General features: G+C 42.6%; 1 protein-coding gene across 2 annotated transcripts in view; it reads left to right on the top strand.

Moving 5' to 3' along the window:
- The window catches only part of CACNA2D3 (calcium voltage-gated channel auxiliary subunit alpha2delta 3), a 930450-nt gene that overhangs the window by 606788 nt on the left and 302765 nt on the right, over nucleotides 1-20897 (top strand). For both annotated transcript variants that reach the window (XM_025377234.1, XM_025377233.1), the window contains exon 12: nucleotides 12120-12198. In XM_025377234.1, the coding sequence (XP_025233019.1) occupies nucleotides 12120-12198 (79 nt within the window). The remainder of the gene's footprint in view (nucleotides 1-12119; nucleotides 12199-20897) is intronic.

The following is a 20897-nucleotide window of genomic DNA, read 5'->3' as shown; positions in this document are numbered from 1 at the left end:
CTTGTACAGATCACCAAAAACCCATGAGTCATTCTGATATGTCCTTACCCCTTCCACAGGGAGCTATGTCCCTACCTGTCTGCCTTTTGGAGAATCACAGGCAAAACAGAGTGAGCACTGTCCTCAGCAATATCCTTGCAGTTGTCTGACGAGTCCTTGACTTTTCTTACTGACAGAAGTCCCAGAAGGCAGTAGGTGAGGTGACAGGGAAACTGCTATTTTGGACTAATTCCTAGTGACAGGGAGGATGGGTTGGGAAAATATAAATGACAAGAATCTTGGGAAAAGGCAACTGTGCTAGCTTAGAATTCACAACAGCTGTTGGCTTTAATGAGTCTGAGAATGATTTGGGCAGAATCCAAAACTCCTGACTCCTCGACCTGTAACCTGCTGCTGTGCTGCTTCTCCAGGGTGGCACGAGAGGGGACACTGTGCAGATGCATGTGGCTTCTTACTGTGGGGCTTTGGCCCCAAATCCCAATGAGAACATCACGAGGACTCCAGCTGCGCCCAAGACCAAGTGGTTCTTGGTCGTGTACCCTGATGTGGGCCCTCAGGATCTCATGATCCAGACGCAGGGGGAGGCAAAGGGAGACAAACTCAGAGTAGGGGTGGATGGCGGGAAGGGAGAGCAATAAAGGAAGAGATTTCTCTATGGCCTAGAGAGACATATCCAGGTCATGTCATCAGGCTTCATACTCTCAGACCTTTCCCTGTTTCTCTGTTCTATTTTTCTCTCTTTAGGGTCTAGGCAAAGAGCACGTTTGGAGATCTCCTCTTAGAAGACCCCTCTTCCTTTGCAGAATTAATCCTCCTCTGCCCCTGAAGTCCCAAACATTTTACTCTATTTGATCCATTTCACAACAGCCATTTAACAACATCATTCTGGTTCTAGGATGTTGACCAATTTACAAGTGAGGAAAATGAGACTTACAAAGATCAAGTAACTTGCTGGGCAAGGTGGCTCACGCCTATAATCCCAGCACCCTGGAAAGCTGAGGTGGGTGGATAGCTTGAGCTCAAGAGTTCAAGACCAGCCTGGGCAACATGGTGAAACCCCATCCAAAGAAAAAAAAATAAGAAAAATTAAAAAATAAGACTGTTCTTTCACCAGGCTCTGCAATGCCCTCTTTGTTGCAAATCAGGGATCCATGTATGTGTTGGTCTGCTTTGGTGTTTTCTTTGCTGGTCCATTGGATGATTTTTGTATTTGTACACTAAAGCCACACTGCCTTAATTACCATACTTTATAATAAACCTTGATAGACAGTGAGGTAATTATCCTGCCTTGTTCCTATTTTTTTAAGGAGAGTTTTTGGATATTCTCATTCCTTTGTGTTTTCATATCAATTTATTTTATTTTTTAATTTTTTTTTTTTTTGAAGACAAGGTCTCTGTCTGTCACCCAGACTGGAGTGCAATAGTGGATCTCGGCTCAGTGCAACCTTGACTGCTGCCCCCGACAACTCAGTCTCCCAAGTAGCTAGGACTACAGGCGCGCACCACCACACCTGGCTAATTTTTGTATTTTTTGTAGAGATGAGGTCTTGCCATGTTGCCCAGGCTGGTCTTGAACTTGTGGGCTCAAGCAGTCTGTCTGCCTTGACTTTAAACAGCACTGGGGCCAGGTGCGGTGGCTCATGCCTGTAATCCCAGCACCTTGGGAAGTCGAGGCGAGTTGATCACTTGAGCCCGGGAGTTCAAGACCAGCCTGGCCAACATGGCAAAACCCCATCCCTACTCAAAATACAAAAATTAGCCAATGTGATGGTGCATGCCTGTAGTCCCAGCTACTTGGGAGGCTGAGTCATGAGAATTGCTTGAACCTGGGAGGCAGAGGTTGCAGTGAGCTGAGATCAAGCCACTGTGCTCCAGTCTGGGCGGCAGAGTAAGACTGTGTCTCAAAAAATAATAAATACATAAATAATCAAGTAACTTACCCCAAGGCCTCACAGCTCATTTGAGGGAAGACTCAGATTCTGAATATGGGGGTATCCAATTCTTAGCCCTGTTTGGTAACCACTGCTTTCTGCCAACTTGTCCACCCACTCAGCTCTGGCTTCCATGAAATGATGCCATCTGTCCACTGTTACAAAGTGTAGGGAAAAGGAGAGATTTCCACTGAAAGCTGCTTGGAATAGCAACCATCGCATGGCTATTTTAAGATGTGATCTTTTCCCCACTAGGGAATCCCTGAAGGAGGCAGTTATTTAAAATACAGTTGGCTTCAATCTTTGCATGGCTTCCATCTAGAATCAAGAGGCAGGCACCTAAGAAGAAATATTATAATACTGATCATCCATCCATGGGAAGCCTTGCATAAGACACCATTTTTCTGGTCCCTGACTATGAGGCTGTAATAACAAAGACCAGAGCTTTTTCATACCTCCATTTCCTCATATGTTATCACTGAGCTTCAGGAGAAAAAGAAATCATGGGAATTGAGCATAGAGAAAGTAAAATCTCAACTGATTGATAACAGATCAGTCTGGAAAAATAGAAAAGTATCGAAAATGGAGTCGCAATGAAGGAATGAGCTCTATGCTGATAAATTCAACTATGTCCCATGCTGACTTCATTTAATTTCCCAAATTTGTGAAAAGAAGGATAGAAAAGGTGGGTAACTAATATTCGTTGAGAATACTGCATGCCAGGTACTGAATTGGGCACAGGTGCCTCCTTCTGCTCTCACATCTATGTTCCGGTTTGGAAGTAGAAATAAACATAACTAATACATCATTAATGTAACTTAAGAATATACTGAGTATCATGAAGGAAACTAAAGGGGTGATGAGGATGAGGGTAGCTGGGGTGAAAGAGAGTTAGCCATGCAAACAGGAGGTGAGGGGCACTCCAAGCAGTGGGAGAGGTGGATTGAAAGACTGGAAAGCCAGAAGGAGTTGGTCATGTTTCTGGACCTTCCAGGGCATCTTAGCTGTGGTGTTAGGAGTTTAGAATGTATTCCAAGTACAATGGGAAGGCACTGGAGGACTTTAAGCTAGAGAGTGACACAGCCCCATGATGTTTTATGAATATAACCATCACCATCCCAATTTGTGGAACAATTTATTCCCCTTTGACATAAGTCAATTTTCTGATCTGTTTTTGGTTAATTTAATGGATTTACACATGTTAGTTGCCTTTTTGTTCATGGTATTGAATCTGTCATCCTTCTTGAAAGATGGGGCATACCTATGAACAAATGGCTGTCACCACTTGATCTCTCAGGGTTTCGAAGGGCAAGGGTAGCAGGATGGGGCTTCTGAGCCATGTAAATCCTAGGCCATGTAGTGTCCAGCAGCCTGAAGCTTGGAGACAGAAACTTTCAGGATCCCTAGTATCAGTAGACAGGGATTTTATGGTATTGGCCAATCAACAAGTGTTTGAGTGCTGGCCCTGTGCCAAGCACTGTTGTGGATTCTACAGACTCAGTTCTGTCTGTCTGTTCCTTCTATCCCTGCTCCTTTACATGTGGCCGTGCAAAGGCTTCATGATGTGATGTGCATCATAAAAACCCAAGGTCCACAGTGATGCCTATTCTGTCCCAGGGCTCCTGATTTCTCCACAATGTCCCTCCATGTAGAGGACTCACTTCTGATATGACTTTTCTGGATCTGAATGTGAATAGCTGATATCTGGTCGGCACAAAACTGTCACAGAATGGGCATGTAAATGACCAAATGAACTTCTTTCTCAATTTAGTGGGCATATCCACTAAGAGGGCCCATCTTGATCACCCAAAGAAACCATTTTGATTTTGAGGAATTTATAGTGCAAAATACGAGAGATTTATAAGACAGGGGTTCTTAACCTGAGAGCCAGATGTTCCTAGACAATCCAGATCTGGGTTTTGGTGGAGGAAATGCCCCAGCCCTCATGAATTTTATCTGAAATTGTGAGTATATAGCCTTTGGATTTTGCGGGGAGGGAGTAAGGGGTAGGAAAAGGTTTATAGCCCCTGCCAAGTTCTCAGTGGATCCTTTGACTCTCCAAGGGTTATAAAAGTTGTAATTGTTATTATAGCTCTAGTGCTCCTGATTATGTGAGAAACTGTCAACTCCGTTATCCTTGGTATTGACAAACATCAGTGATAGTTTGTCAAAACCCACCCCTGTGAAAAATCCCATTCTTCGCCCACAGGAGTCAGCTTCCTCTTCAACCAAACTTCTGGGCAGGATGAGGGAAGTATCTATGGATGGAAGACTTGGCTTTCCTTGGCTCCCTTTGTTTAGTTTCACTGCAGCAAGTTATCTGAAATGCGAGTGGGATGCAACTCTAACTGAATGGAATTTGATACTTCTGACCTGTCCTTGCATCCATTGTCTCATTTGCTGTTGATCACCAATGTGAGGTGGGTGGGTGGAGGATCCCCACGTTGGGGGAGGTGCAAGTACAGCTCAGTAGGTTTAAATACTTCACTCAAGATCACCAAGCCAGTAATTGCAGCATTGGACCCACCTGGAACAAATAATACTTGGTTGTTTTAAGAATACCTGGAATTTGTTTTAGTCAGGTATAACAAGGTACACAGATACAGAAATGATTGTCATGAAGGAAGAAGTATATTGTATCCATAGTTTCCTAGAAGCAGAAGGCATGCCATACCATGAAGGCCCACACAGGGAAGTGCCAAGGCAAGATGAGTGGGCAGAGAGAGAGATCTAGAGGGCAGAAGCCTTTATTGTGTTTTCCATGGAAAGAAAGAGGCAAAGCAGGCCAACCAGGCTTAGCATTGGGTAGTCAATTGTCTCAGTGGGCACTGGGGTAGAGGGACTGCCCCTAGTTGTCTGCTACCTGGTCCTGGGGTGATTAGGGCAGGTGGTATGACCTCGACTGTGAGAGCCTGATGGAGGTAGGTGACTGGAGGTGTGGGCTGTGGATTGGTTGGTTTGTGTATCAGAAATGCACTTGCAGGCCAGTTGCTTACTATCTCCAAGAATTAGCTAACCCTAGGAGGGGCAGTCCCTCCAAGGTTATAAGGCCTCAGACATCAGAGCAATAATAGTACAGAAAATCCAAAGACATGGTTAATATACTGGCTCTGTCCCCTGAATGAATTCAGTGAAGCTGGACAGTCTAATAAATTGCATCACACACCTTTGAGGATGTTTGCAGCCTGACTTCTTACTGCTCCATTGAGCCGTGTGTAATCTCTTGTGTTCCGTTGTACCAACTCCAGGTCATAGTCTCTGGGTGGCCAAGAAACACCTGTCTCCTTCACCTTGACAAAACACATGACCATAAAACTAGACTTTTATCCCTTTGGCCAGAAGATTACAAATAACAATATTTTTTTCTGAATTGGAATTTTTTTTCCCCACACATGAGGTATCAGGCACTCGTGCTTGGGAAAAAGGAGATTGTATAGACTCTTAGAGCATCCCCAAGGTGACAGTCCATTTTTCATAATGATCTATGATATTCGTTTGTTGAAATTTTATTACTTTTGTAATTTAATTCAATTTATCCCATTTTATTGCTTGTTCAGGGTAGCGTTACCATGGTTGCCTTTCTCTTCCCTCTGGATAACGATGTTTCTTTTTTTATTATGAGCATGATGGCTTCTAGATTAAAGCAGCCTGCTCAATATAACTGTTTCCTTTGGAGTCAGCCTTCTCTGAGCCCATCTCTACTCTTGTAGAATTTTCATGAAGATAAATATTGGCAATGATTTATGAAGCATTTATGTGAGTAATCAGGTTCCAACCCTTATCTTCTTCTTAAAGATTAAAGATTTTATTCAGAAATGCTTCTCTGTACCAGAAATCACAGAAATGAGCAAATAACTATGAAAGTTCATTAGTAATATCTTTTGTGAAGATATAGATTAAGAACATATTCATGAGCTGCAAATTGACTTTAAAACATAAAGGAGACCCCTTTCTAAAGCGAAGTCATTCATCATTTTGAGAAATCCTGGAAGTATTTTAGGGAATAACTGAGTTGGGCAGTGAGTCCAAAAGGACATGAGCAGGTGAGAGGACAGGAAGATGACAGGAAGGCAGAGAAGACAGGAAGGCATGCCTAATACGGAGGCTGCCACTTAGCTAAATTAAAATTTAGAACCCATGAATGTGGGAATCCATAGGTAATGAACAGATTTGATAGCAAATGACATTGACATAAATAATTCATATAAATTGCTTGCTTTTAAAGGTAGAAGGAATGGATTTGTAGTTAAATGTTTTTTAAAATAAAAGATTACCTTCTTTTTTCTATAAAAGTATAGCCTGTTTTTTGAGGCTCATAAGTGCTCGGTCTCCAAACCTTCCTTTCCTCTGCCTCTGGGAGCAAGAGTGGAATTATTGTAATTCCAAAGATTGTGAAGACCCAGCTCAGCAGTTACAGACAACAGGCTACAAATCTGCCCTTTCTTGGGGAAGGAGGAAAGTGTAGTTAGCTAATCCTGCCTGCCAAGTCCAGCTGATATCTCATGATCCTGCCTTCTTCGGTTGACACAAGCTTTTTAAAAAATGTCATTTTGATCCAGCTTCTCTATTTTTTTAACCACCCACTGGATTGTAAACTCCTTCAAGTTTTGCCTCAATCCTTAGTAAACTGTAGGAATAGCTTTCCTGGAAATGGCTCCAGTGATTTCTTAATGTTTGGTCTCACTTAGACCTCATCTGCTTGGTGGCATTTTTTTAAAGTGTTGGCCTTAGCCCACCTGTGTCAGATCCACCATGGGCATTTTAAAAAATGTATATCCCTGGGCCTACTTCATTCTGAACCTCAGGAGGGTGGGTGCTAGGACTCCACCTTCGACATGTGATTCAAGGCCCCTGGTGATACTGATGCCTTGTGAAGTTTGAGGACTCTCACTGCCCTGGCCAGAGCCACTGTCATCTCTCACCTGGAACATTGCATTGGCCTCCTACTTACTACCTCTGTTTCTACCCTTACTCTCTATGGCTATGGATGGGACATGGGCATTCAGAATTATACGATTATCATAGGATAATGGAATGGGCAGTCAGGTTGAGTTCATGTTCATGAACCTGTTCATGGCCTATGCTCTACCCTGCAGCCAGAATGATCCTTTTACATTATGTATCAGCTCATGTCAGACTTCCACTCAGTCCCTCCTGAAAAAAAAGAAAAAGTGACTCGCAAGGGTCCATGTGATGTGGCACCCATTGTATCTCCAAGTTAATTTCCTGCAACCTCTGCTAGGTGACTATATTCCATTAACACAAGCCCCTTCAATATCCCTGGAGCTTCCCTGTCACAGCGACCTTGTACCTTTTGTTCCCTTCACCTGGAATGCTCTTTCCCATTAGCTATGTGGCTTATTCCTTCTCCCCCACTCCATTTTGTCTAGATCTCTGATCAAATATCATCTTATCAGGAAGACCTTCCTGTCTTCCTTTTCTAAAAATGCAGCCCCCATCACTCTCCATCACCTTACTTTGCATTATTTTCTTTATCAGCATTTAATCCAACAAATACATAAACATTCTATATGAATTTACCATTTGTTATGTTTCCCTCCCAAGAAAATGTGAAGTCTCTGAGGGCAGAGTTAGTTTTGTTTATCCATGGTAGTTTATCCAGGACCAAGAATGGTCCCTGGCACATGGTAGGCACTCATGAGTTACACGTGATAGATGACAAACTGCTACTCTTGGACTCTCTCAGAAGCACAAGGCTTTCTTCATTATTGAAGGGAGATCTGCAGGCAGCAGCAGCCTATTTTCTGTGTGTGCAATTGCCCCATATAACTCTCCTGGTAGCCACTTCCCTCCCCTAATTTTAATGGCTGCAGAAAGGAGAAAATTTGATTCATTATCTTTACAAAGTCACTATATCTTCCGCAAAGGTTAAGAAGAAGGGTACCCCTCTCAGTTTCTGATGGGGATTGCATCTATGTGAGTAAAAAGCATAATTGCTTTTTTGAAAAATCTGGATGAGTTTTTTGTTTGTTCCATTGGGGAAATTTTATATTAAGTAGATTAAAGTAAGTGACTTTGAACTTTGAAAGTCTACATCTTAACGTTTTATTAAGCTTAATTGGGTTCGTAGAACATTTAAAGACCATCCAAACTTAAGTGGGAGATCAAAATGAGCGAATAGGCTGATGCAGACTTCTTTTTACCCCTGCCTTTGAGCTGCATTAATGAAAGTGGTGCGCTCCATGCCTGCAGATGATGAGCATGAAAGCCTGGCTTTCCAGGGAGATCTGGTGTAGGCCAGAACTATGCCACAGCACCTTCCCATGATTGTCTGTGCTGTGTACCTGGCCTTCAGGACCACCCCAGATCTGGGTCTGCTTCACACTCACTGCATCAGAAAAGTAGCTGGGCTCAGGGCAGACCACTGAAAGTTTGTTATGTGGTGCTTCCTAGGGAAGAAACTCCAGTTGTTGGAAATAAGATCCATTAGGATATAGAATCTGTTAACGATGGAAATTGGGAGCGATTTGACTGTTGTTCACAGAGGTTTTGCACTCAGTTAAATGAGCAGTAGCATAAGGCAGCACTAACTGGAATATGCAAGGCTAGGACGTAATTTCCACATGTCATCTCTTTTTTGTGTTTGATTTTCACTGCAACGTTTATTCTTCCTGTGTCCTAACAGAATTGTTCAGGAAATAGCAATGTCATTACTTTCTTTTCACTTAAAATGATCTTTAATTATTAAAGCAATGCTAGTTTATTTGTAAAATGGAATAAAATTTATGAAATAAAAAGTGTGAGGCTGCTTTTAGAAAAAAATAGAATTTTGTGCTACACAAAATGCACAACTTGCTTTTCACTTTTACCAGTGCATCATGGATGAGGACATAGCTGCTGGATAGCCCACTACACGAATGTACTATGAACTTTTAGCCAGTCAGCTATCAAGAAAGACTTAGAATTTAACAGTTTTTGACCTTTACAAGTAATGAAGGTGAACATCCATGTACTCTTAATTGTGTATTTTTGAAAATGTCTGAATCTGAATTCTAGGGCTTCCAGAAAATATGTACTCTTCTACAACTTCTGTCATTTTTGTTGTCTCTTAGTCCCTGTAAGCATTTTATTTGTTTTTCCAGCTATAAGATAAATGCTTAGGGGTGGAATTACTATGTAAAAAAAAAACACAAATATAAAATGCTATTATTAAATTTCTCTCCAAAATATTTCCTACTTTAAACTACTTTAAAGTAAAATCTCTTTTCTTCTGTGGTCAGTTGAAAGGCATTATTATGAGAGATGTAGGGTGTGAACCCAGCATCCTTTGATTTTGTTTATTTTGTAGGCAGGCATGCAACAAGTCATTTTCATGCCATTTCTGCTCAGATAAGGAGGTCAGTGTACTGGGAGCCAAGGACTACAAATCAATGGAAATATTGAACATTGTTCTGATTTTCTTTCATAAGCAATAAAACAACATATAAACCAACAAAACAAATATAATACCCATAAACCCCTCAGCACATTACCTGACCCAGGGGATGGTGCTGATTGTAGTAGCCACCGTGGTGGTGGTGGTCGTGGTAGGACTGTGCTGGTGAGGTAGGGGACGTGGTGATGGTTTTCATTATTGTGGTTATTGTTAGCACAATTATTCTTAAGCAGCCATGTCTGATCTGAAGTTTGGCACGATCCTACTGGTTTTCCAAATAGGATGCCGTCTTTTAAATGAGGAGTTATAGAAGTTTTGCTAGTGATTCACAGTATTGTTCTGGAGTTTTAACTATGTCTCCAAGAGAACTCAGTTTATATGAAGGTTCTTTATCTAGACAGCAGAGGAGGCTGATACTTACACACCTTTGCTCAAAAATATGGGTTGTTCTGTATTGGGTCTTTGTTTATAAAGATAGACTCGTTGCTTCATTTCCACAGAGGCATCTCTTATGCTTTCTTGCTTGCCAAGGAGCCAGTGGGGATACAAGTTTTTATTGGTCTAGTGTTTCCCCTTTAAAGAGCTTAAATTTGAAATTAAAGACAAAGATTTATGAGAAAGCATGGGTCTGGTCTCAAGAGACTTGATTCCAGTTCGTCCTGGATTCTGTGTGTGCTGGCTCTGGGCCTTGGAGCTGGTTGGGATCTTCTGTATTGACCAAACCAGCATCTCCCAAAGGTTGAAAACAGATACCAGTGCTATCCTGAGGTCTTAGAAGTCCTCTCTCATGAGATGAAACTTTGATGAAATTAAGCAAAACACTGTACTTAACTGGGCCTCAGTTTCTCCTCTCAATCAGAGATTCTCAGTTAAGTGCTGACAGTAGACAGGCATAGAAAGTGAACAGAGGGTGCAGCTATATGAAGCAGGGTCACTGGTAATCACTTTTGGCAATATGAGGCTGGATCTTTGCTTTTTTTTTTTTTTTTTTTTTTTTGAGATGGGGCCTCACTCTATCACCAGTCTGGAGTGCAGTGGCGCAAACTCGGCTCACTGCAACCTCTGCCTCCGGGTTCAAGCAATTCTCCTGCCTCAGCCTCCTGCGTAGCTGGGACCACAGATGCATGCCACCATGCACAGCTAATTTTTTTGTATTTTTAGTAGAGATGGGGTTTCACCTTGTTGGCTAGATGGTCTCAATCTCCTGACCTCATGATCTGCCCACCTCAGCCTCCCAAAGTACTGGGATTACAGGTGTGAGCCACTGTGCCCAACTGGATCTTTGCTTTCTGTTCACCCCAAGAGAAGCCAGAATCTCCCAATTTAAAAAAACAAAACAAAACAACCATATCCTCACTCCCAAATGTGACTCTGATGGGAGTGGTGTGGAGAAGAGCCAGAGGACTGGAGAGAGGTCTGTTTGCCTGCCCATCCACCCGGAAAGCCCCCTTGCAGGAGCTATGATAAATAAAGTCATGGCCTTACCAAGCACAGAAGAGCACAGACTGACATTCCCTAATAATAACGTGCATTTACATATCTCTTTAAGTTGGGAAGAAACCATTACTTCACAACTAGCCTTCAAGTTATATTGCCCAGATTTGAGGATATGCATAATTAAAACAGAATATTCATTTTTACAATCCACTGTAAGCATTTATATCTTTTTATGTCTCCATGTATTGAGTATCAATGTTCCAAGTGCAGTGCTCCATCAGGGCCCAGCCAGGTAAAGGAGACATCCCTTCCTTCCCTCGTCAAGTGGATACCCTAGCAAGCAAATTGACTTCACAGACCAGCTACACAAAATACTAGCTAACCACAATTGTAGCAAAGGCTGGGGAGGAGCAGTAGGAGCACTTGACCCACCAGACTAGAGGAGCTGGAAGGACATCACCTGGTAAAGCCTTTGATACCACCTGATGAGTGTCATTCATCTAATGCCATGTCTTCATTGACCTCAGTCACAAAGAGGTGGCCACAGGCTGCACATGGCCCATCAGAAGGATTTTGTTTGGACTGTGTAGTGTTGACCCACATACCATTTTAAATTGAATTAAAGGATTTTAACCTTTTCATTCCTTATATTTTTTCCATTTAACCTTAAATACCATCTGGCAGGTAGGTCATGCTTTGTTTCAAAGAGTTCTGACCTCGTAAGAGAGGGTTGAGAAACCAATAGAAAATAAGAAAGCCAGGTTTTTACATATGTTCTTTGCTCTTCAGGAACCAAAAGCTTAGGAAGACTAGAAATATTCCCCATAGGTCTCCTGGCCACAGGCTGTGTCTCTCATCTCAGTTAATTATCTTCTAATATCATGCCAGACACCACAGATGGTAAGAGAGTGTCTGCAGCCTGTCCTCACCATTGGAGGGAAATGTTGAGGGTCTTTCAGGGGCGTTTTTATTCCCAAGAAGAGCACACTCTGCATTTCCTGTGTGAATGGGGAAAATGGTTAGGGATTTGGTCCAGACTTAGATGATACTTGTCCATATGTGTGAAGCAAGCCCAGGCCCATGAGGCTGCCAGTCTCCCATTCCCAGTTATTCTTCTCTGTCATGACTTGCACACCGAAAAACAGCCACCACCAGTGCCATATGGTTTAAAAGATCAAAGACCCCTGTTTTGAATACATTTTTAGCTGACTATACTTCAGATGTCTTAAATATGTTCCTGCAGATGGGAAGCATGGAGCATTAAAGAGGTAAGCCACATGTGTGTGAGCCATGCATGTGATCTGCGGATGGCAAAAAGTGAATGCCACTCAGCCATGCATTTGTCTTCCTTTCAGGTTCGCATCTTCACATACCTCATTGGACGAGAGGCTGCATTTGCAGACAATCTAAAGTGGATGGCCTGTGCCAACAAAGGTGGGTCTTCCCAACGTGCTTGGCTCTGAATAACTTCCACCTACTTTTGCAGAATTAGGAATATTCATGAGAAAGTAGAGAGTTCTAATAATTCTAAGGTAAAGTCTGGGTGTATCTAAGTGATTACTGATAGACTTGAAATGGTTTCTTCCAAATTATGGGGTTTTTTTGTTTTTTATTTTTTTGTGGACAGAGTCTTGCTCTGTTGCCCAGGCTGGAGTGCAGTAACACGATCTCAGCTCACTTCAGACTCTGCCCCCCGAGTTCAAGTGTTTCTTGTGCCTCAGCCTCCTAAGTAGCTGGGATTACAGGTGTGCCCCACAATGCCCAGTTAATTTTTGTATTTTTAGTAGAGACGGGGTTTTGCCATGTTAGCCAAGCTGGTCTCAAACTCTGGAGCTCAAGTGATCTGCCCGCCAAAGTGGCCTCATTACAGGCATGAACCACTACGCCCAGCGCCAAATTTTGAGGACATAGTCAAGTGGAGTGGTTAAGTCTTTCCATTCTTCTGATTAGTAGCTGAGTAGCCTTGGGCGAATTACTATGGCAGAGACATTTACTGTGCATCAAATATCCATATGCTCTCTCATCATTCGCAGCCTTCTTGCATATAGGTGGGGACTTCGAGACTGGTTCTGGCCAATAGGGCGTGAGTGAAATCAACCTGAGTCATTTCTGGGCTAAAGCATTTGAGAGCTAGTGTGGTGGTGTTGGTACTCTCTTCTGTTCTAGTGAACTCTGAAGGTACATGGTCCAGACAGAACAGTCATGAGATACAGCAGCCTTCATTAGCCTGGGTCCCTGAGTGAACACATGGAGCAGATGACTTTCACTGTCCCTTGCCTCTGCCAACCCACACTGGATTATAAATAGTGTTCATAACAAATAAACTTTTGTGTTGAGCCACTGAGATTTTTAGTTTGATATGTTCTTATAGCATAACTTTACCTATATTACTAATTAAGTTGGTCAACTTTAACTTGCCTCAATGTTCAAATACTCAAAATGGTAACGGTAATAATAATTCTTCCTTTAATTTTTTTAACTAACAAAATTATTTATATTTACGGCATACAACATGATGTTTTGAAGTATAAGTACATTGTGTAATGACTACATCAAGCTAATTAACATATGTATTGCCTTACATCTTTATAATTTATTTGTGATGAGAATACCTAAAATCTATTCTCTTAGCAATTTTCAAGTGTATAACACATCGTTATTAACTATGGTCACTATGTTATACTATATATCTCTTGAACTCATTCCTTCTGTCTAACTGAAAGTTTGTATCCAGTTCTTCCTTTGATTCTTATTAATGAAATGGTGCATATTAAGTGCCTCGTTCAATACTAGGACATAAGAGGTGCTCAGTAATCATTAGCTTTTTTATATTCATAAGGTTAATTGATTACCAATCCCCTGTTGCATGTCAGAAACAAATAGTTTGGGGACAGCACTGGAAAGTCAGTAATAGGGCTGCCCAGTCTGTGAAGGCCTTCTTTTCATTTTATACGCAGCCAAGAAGGCAAAGCATAGCAAGTTAATAGGTGGGAGAGTCCAGACTCCTTGTATCCAAATTGAGCAATCACTCTCCACCAACTATGGGCAAGTTACCAAACCTATCTGGGTAGGTCTGAGTCATGTCATCTACAGAGCAGAGGTGGTGACAATACCTTCCCCTCAAGCATGTTGTGGGCATGACATGATGCCATATAAATAAAGTTGGTAGCTTGGTCTCTGGTATGTAAGTGCCCTGAGTTATTCTCTCATGTTATGTTGATCTCTGGGTCCTGTTTGCCTCCCTTCTGAGGCTACAAGCTCCACGAGAGCAGCCTTTGACTCTGATTTCATCTTGAGTGCTCTGACAGAGCCCAACCTCGTACCACAGTGTGTGCTCCTTTGATGTCTGAAAAAATAGGTAAGTCGACTCTAAATCCTAATAAAGGAAGGTAGGTCCTGTTGCACAGTAGATTGGGACTGACAGATTTCAGCAGTCTGCTTTCAGTGGGTCTCCCAAGCCATCCTTCATAAAAGCTCCAGTGTTTGGACTTTAGTGGAGAAAAGAGGACTGAGTGAAGGCTTTGTGGGTCTTCGCTCCAGTTTTCATGACCTAAGACAAAGTTGTTTTAGGTGCAAGCCACCAAAGTTGTTCCCTGAAATTTAAAAAGGCGTTTTGGAGAGAGAGGGGAGTGACTCAGAACCCTGGTGGGAAGGGAAGCTTGGGTCTCACAAGGGAGAAGGAAGACATGTTTTTGTTTTTCTATTCCTTCTCAGTTTCTTCTGACATGTCCATGGCATTCTTACTTCTCTCTAGGTAGACCTTCCCTACTATGGCATGCATATAGCCAGGAATGGCCACCCCGTACCATGCATGCCCATCCATCCACACAACAATACTGTGGGCAAGGCACAATATAAGAAAGCAGAATGTATATCTTTTCCATTCGAGGCTGACTAGCAAATCTAAAGTCTAATTTCATGTCCTCCCTCACCCTCTCCCCCCCGTGAAGAGATTATGGTACCCAGCTTGGGCCAGTTCTTTCTCCCTGCTGAATTGGGTGTGGGCAGAGGAAGCCCATGGAGAAATAAGTGCTCTGGGGGACTCAGCACTGTGGATGGGAGTGTGGGAAAGTTCTCTAAGAATAGGTGAACAGGCAGGCTCTTAAACCTCCACCCATCTTTCCCTTTGCTTGGCATTTTCTTTAATTATCTGCTTTTATTTGAACAGTCTTTTAAGCAAGGCTCAATTTCCTCATCTGAAAAAGGAAGGGCTGCATGGAAGTTTTTAACATATCCTTGAAGCTCTAAAATAACACATTCTACAATTGTTTTCATTCATTGTCTGGCTTGCTTCACTAAAAGGTGTCAATAATTCTACTTGTCTCAGAGTTATACATTTGGCCTCCTTTCAGGGAGAGCTATAGGAAGAACACAGGCAGAGGAGATGGAGGCCGAGTAGATCCCAGCGTTCCTCTGAGTGAAGAGGCCTTTCTTGAAATTAGTTTTGGAACTTTGTTGACATTTAAAAACCTTGAGTTAGCTATACTTTTCCCATTTTTTCCTTTATTCTGTGGTCTTGAAAAAAGTTTCTTTCCATTTTTAAATTTAAAAAAAAAATTTCCTGTTATTTCTTGCCACATCAGATTGCAATTCTTCCATCAGCTAGTATGCATTTAGTCATGGGTTATTGTTTTTACCACTGTCTGTGTCCAGCTGATGAAAATTACTCAAATTGAAGTCTTGTCTTAATCAACTAATATTACACCATAATTTAGTTTTAGTCATTGTTTATAAGAATCTTCGAGGCATCCTTTTGAAGACAGTTTAGTCAACTCGGAGTATTTTAGGGCCCGGCTATAGAATATTGCCTTTAGGATTTATAAGTTATGAGTACAGCAATGCAGAAAATCCAAGGAGGTAATAGTAGCTGCTTGGCTGGCCAGGCTGTGGATTCCATGATAATTCTCCTTCCCTTCCTGTCCACATCCAGTTATTTCCCTTGCTACCAGAGTTAGCCCCTCTCGATAGTTTCACCTTCCTCATTCTGCTTCTATGTAAAGAGCCTTGGGAATGTCACTGTTTGCCGCTCTTCAAAGTAGCAATGCCATCAAAATGTGATATTCCAGTCATCTGTGCCCATATAAACATTGGCTTCACGTTGCGTCAGTTAAGGGGTTTTGGACCACGTAACATCGGTGAGCAAGTATTCTTCTATGGTCATTAATTAAATCATTGTTTATAGTCTCAGATTGTTATAGTATGGAGGCAGCATAACATTTTTCATCTCAAGTGTCATGAGGTCCAGAGGGCCCCCTTACATATTTTCACCCTGACTCGGCCAAGTTCTGCAGTGAAATGAAGCATTAGCATTCAGGGACCAGAGCAGACCCAAGGAGAGTCCAAGGAGGCAGAACTAACCCACCGGGCCTGACCACAGAATGACCCTGGGAGGGAGCAAGAATCATGAGGGCTCTCACATTGTTACTGAGTTAGTGGTCAAGGCTATCTGTGCAGGACTTCTTCCTTGGGAGTCTGGTAGCCATGGAGACAGTTCTTAGCCAGCAGATCTCAGACACTTTCCTCTGGAAATGAATGTCTGGGGACATTCGTACCCCTCTTGCAATAGTTCTCTGCCTCCTCCAGTCTACCAGCAAAATCCAGGGATGCCTAGAGCTTGTGAGTTTATTTCATTTTATGCATAAGTAGGTCCTGTCTTGAGGGAACCAACCCTAATGAGACAAAGCAGCAAGCCATTTTAAATACATTAAAACAATCATTGCCACTGTAGAATGGCTGGTGGAATTTAAAGTTCTGTGTTCACACTATTTCAAAAACAAGTGAACTGGAACACAGAAAAGAGGGCCGACTACTGACTAGCCCAGATATTTCACAAAGCCATGGTGACCTTCTCTAACATTCAGTCTGCCAAGATTTTAAATAAGCACTGGTTGATTCTCCTTCAAAAATCACAGTTAATGGAGTGTTTTCCAGCTGTGCAAATAAAGAAGGGCCTCCATGTTTGGGTTCTCAACCGATCAGTCATCGTCAGGTCCAATGGAAATGCCACATGTGTTGTCGTCTGCTTAGCTTACCCCTTTTCTGTGGGCTAAAGGTCATTCTCTCCATACTTGAAAGAGAACTGGTGGCTTGACACTTCCTGGAAGGTCCAGCTCCCAATCTTTTTTCAATAAAAAGATTCTTAACCTCATTGTATCTTTCCACATGTAGTGTCCCCCAAAAGATAGCTTCACATTTATGAGGCCGGAATGGTCATAGGCAGGGGCAGGAGAAAAGTGGCAATTAAAACATTTTGCTATTTCAAGACAGGTGAAGGAAGGTACAAACAGCAGCTATTTAAAAACCTTTTCATAGTTCATTGCACACATTCCTTAGAATCAGAGATTTTGAGTGGCGATGAAGATGGTGATGCTTGCTGTTATTGTAAAACAGCAACTACGGATGGCGGGCTGCTCACTAAGTGCCAGGCATAGAAAAGAATACATCTGTGCATTACCTCTTTTGATCCTTCCAAAGGCTCTTGAGGTACTGTTATCATCATTTTTGTCTACAGAGAAGGAAACTAAGGCTGAGCGAGACTAGCATCTTGTTCCAGATTACCAGCCAGCAGGCGGTAGAGCTAGGATTCAGGCCCAGGTGATCCAAAGCCCCAGCCTGAACTTTTCACCAGATGTGAGGCTGCTTCTCTTTGGAGAGGAGAAAGCTGTGATTCATAGAGAACTCTTAACATATCTCTCTTCATTTGAGGTAATCTAGGAAAAGAAAACTAGAGGGTGAGAAAGGACTTCAATGTGCCATAATTAACAAAGGCCAGAGCTGGGATTTATGCCCCGCCTGTATGTGCTGGAAATGGCACTGCTTCAGCTTGCACAGTGGTATGGTTCAGGTCCTGATGTTTCAGAGTTGGGGACGTTAAGGCTGTAGATAAGATGAGACCAGGAGAAACCACGGCAAAGTGTGATGGGTGCAGCCACAGAGCTATAGGAAAGAGACAGCATTCCTATTTCCCCAGAGTGTACCTTTAGATTATTTTCTTCTTTCTCTTTTATTTTTAACTTGGAGTTAGAAATTAAAATGTAGTCATAGTCACAAAGGAAAAGATATGTCCCTTGCTCTGAGGCTCAAGCTGATTTTGAGAGCTCTGCTCAGGAGTGCAGTTCTCCCACCAAGGCCATTGGGCTCCTTGCCCTTGATGTCCATTCTCTCCAACATCATGAATATGGGCTCTTCTGCTCTCAGCACTCAACAGGCCTCTTGCTTGTTTTTTGTGAAGTCAAAGAAGACAGGGAGGTAGGAAGCTGTTTATAAATTATACATTTTTCTATAGAAGTAAGTGTTTTTTTTCAGTAGTGTGTGATCTTGACAGGGAGGAGGAGGAAGATGAAACAGAACACAGTATTGGGAGCGTCTTCCAGGAACACCATTGCTCATAGGGAATGCAAACCAGGGAAGCCAGAGCATCACCTTCACTGCCCTCCTAAATCTTATTCTTACCTCGGCACCCTCTGGAGACTGAAATTTTGGTACTGGCTCTCAGGTTTTCAGCCTGCCTTGCTTAAGGTGGAAAGAGTCTTTAGAAAGACTCAAAGACTCAAAGGACTCAAAGGAAGCTACACCCATCACTCCAAAGATGGAAGGAGGACCTCACTATATGAGGTAGACAGCTAGGATCTGCCCTTCAAGGACAGACTCCTGGTACCCTCAGATCTGGTCATTGCAAAGTGGGGTATTTAATGATTCACCACAGGAGCTTCTCATGCTCAGGCAGCTTTGAGGCAAAAGACTCTAAAAATCCCCAAGGAAGGGTGGTAATATCTCAGAAACACAAAGCACTGCACTGCATATGGTTTATCACATGCAGTATTTGTAACCCAGAGTTCACAGAAGGAGCTCTGCAAGGGAATAAGGTAAATAAATTGATGTTGTAGAGAAAAATGAGCAGACCATTTGTAATAGGTGGCTAATTTCAGCATTAATTGCTCCTTGGTAATTACCGAATGATTGCTGATTCTGTTTTCTTACATGATATATGAAGTTCAAAAAAGCACATTAAAAAAGAGAATAAACATTCAAGACCTAGAATTTAACAGGAAAAAAACAGAGGGAAAGGGAAGGAAAGTGGCCAGCTGAGAGAATACAGAGGGAAAACAAGGGAAGTGTCTATGGTTACAGCCAGATTCCAGCCCTTAGTGATTTCCTATTATCAATCATTTGTTAACTAAAACTTATACTAAGACATTAAAAAAAAAAAAAAAAAAAGACTCAGAAAGATTTTAAATGTTAATGGGTTGGAATCAAATATGCATAAGCTTTGCAGCATACATTGTTATTGTTAATATTATTTTTAAAATTTTATCTTTTCTTACCTTTTTATACATCTGCATCCCTAGTCTACATAGTGAAATATAAGTTGGAACTATAGACTGGGCTTTGAGTAGAACTTTGTTATCGCTCACTGCCGAAACCTCAGAGGACGGTCATATATTGCCCCATCCCCATCCTCAAAGTTCCCCAGCTATAATACACAAATAGCCCATTAGAGTTACCCTCCTGGGGCAGGAGCTTGGAGCATCGCTCCTGTCCCTTCCCAACAGCGAAAGATGCAGTGTCTTCAGTGGTTCAGAGCAAAGGCTTTGGAATCAAATGAACCTGGATTCGAATTCATCCAGGACAGATTACTGACTCTGAGTTTGTGTTTCTTCCCCTACGTGGTGAGCATATGCATCGGGCCATCGTGAGGCCCACATGCAGAAAGGCAAGGTGGATCCCAGTAAGACCTCAGTGAATGTTCCCGCCTTACTAATGGCTCCTGCATACCTGCCCTCCCTGTTCTGGGAATACTGCTCTCAACAAGGTGGGGATTTTTGAATCATTTCATGGAGCTGATATTCCAGTTAGAGAGAACACAATAAGCAAGTGAGAATCCAATGATGGATGAGTCCTCTGAAGGAACTGATGCAGGGTGAAGGGAGAGGAAGTGACTTCAGACAGGAATGTCAGGGAGGGCCTCTCTGAGCTGATGCCTGAGTGACAAAAAGGAACCAAACATGGAAAATGGGATAAAGGGTGTCCCAGGCGGAGGGCAGCAAGTGCACAGGCCCTGAGCGGGGGAACATGGTTGGCATGTGAGAGGCGGGGAAAGAAGGCCAGCAAGCCTGAACAGTGAGCAAGAGGGAGACAGCAGGGATGAGGTCACCCAGGTAGGTGAAGCCAATTCAGGGAGGGTCTTGGAGGTCAGGGTAAGACATCTGGATTTTATTTTAACTCTAAATAGAAGCTATTGTAGGATTTCAACCAGGAAGATGATGATCTGCTGCGACCTTTTATACAATCTCTGATGGCTATGAGGAGGTTAGACAAGGAGGAGAGGGATTTGTGGGGAGACTCTTGTGGACTCTGGGTGAGAGATTATGGCATCTTGGAGTAGTGAAGCAGTGGAGATTGGGAAGTGAGTTTAGATCTATCTTAGAGATAGGATCAGAAGAACATGCTGGTGGATTACATATGGGGTGGGGTGAGGAAAGGATGGATATCGAGGATAATTATGTTTTGGCCTCTCTGGGCAGTGGTGCCATTTTCTGAGATGGGAATGACCAACTGGGAGAGGAATGGATTTGGGAAGGGAAGTCAGGAGTTGGCTTTGGATGAGTTCCGCCTGAGAATTCTGCTAGTTATCCCTGTAGAGGTGTCGGGTATACAGTTGACCATGGGTCTGTCACTCTGGAGACAGAAGTCAGCTTTCTGTAATCTTTCAGAACCTTGGCTGTGATAAGCAAGACCAAGTGGGGATGATTTCTCAGCCCTGTCCTTTTCCAAATGTATGGTTGTTTTCCCCCAACTCCTTCTCTATGCTAAGGACCTGTCCCTCCTACCCTTCTCCTTAAATTCATCTTTCTTCCCTTGCCACTGTTTTGGAAAACCCAAGTCAGGGAGCTTTACTGCTGGCTTTGAGGATTAGATGTGAATACAGACAACCAAGAAGAACTCCTACAAGATGCTGTCTGGGCCCAGGAGCACAGGCGCCTAAACAGAATTATTTGACACTGCAAAGTGCTCATCCCTGTATCCTAAAGGTCCAGAGCTATTGAGCTGTGTCCCCCTCCTTCAACATGGTAGCACCCCTCTTAGCTTGTCCTCTGTGTCAAGACCCTTTATGTAGAGCCCAAGATTTGCCT

The sequence above is a fragment of the Theropithecus gelada genome, chromosome 2 (genome assembly GCF_003255815.1).
Source record: "Theropithecus gelada isolate Dixy chromosome 2, Tgel_1.0, whole genome shotgun sequence".
Classification (NCBI taxonomy): Eukaryota; Metazoa; Chordata; class Mammalia; order Primates; family Cercopithecidae; genus Theropithecus; species Theropithecus gelada.
Note: the sequence above shows the minus strand (reverse complement) of the source record. Positions and strands in the feature narration are given on the sequence as shown.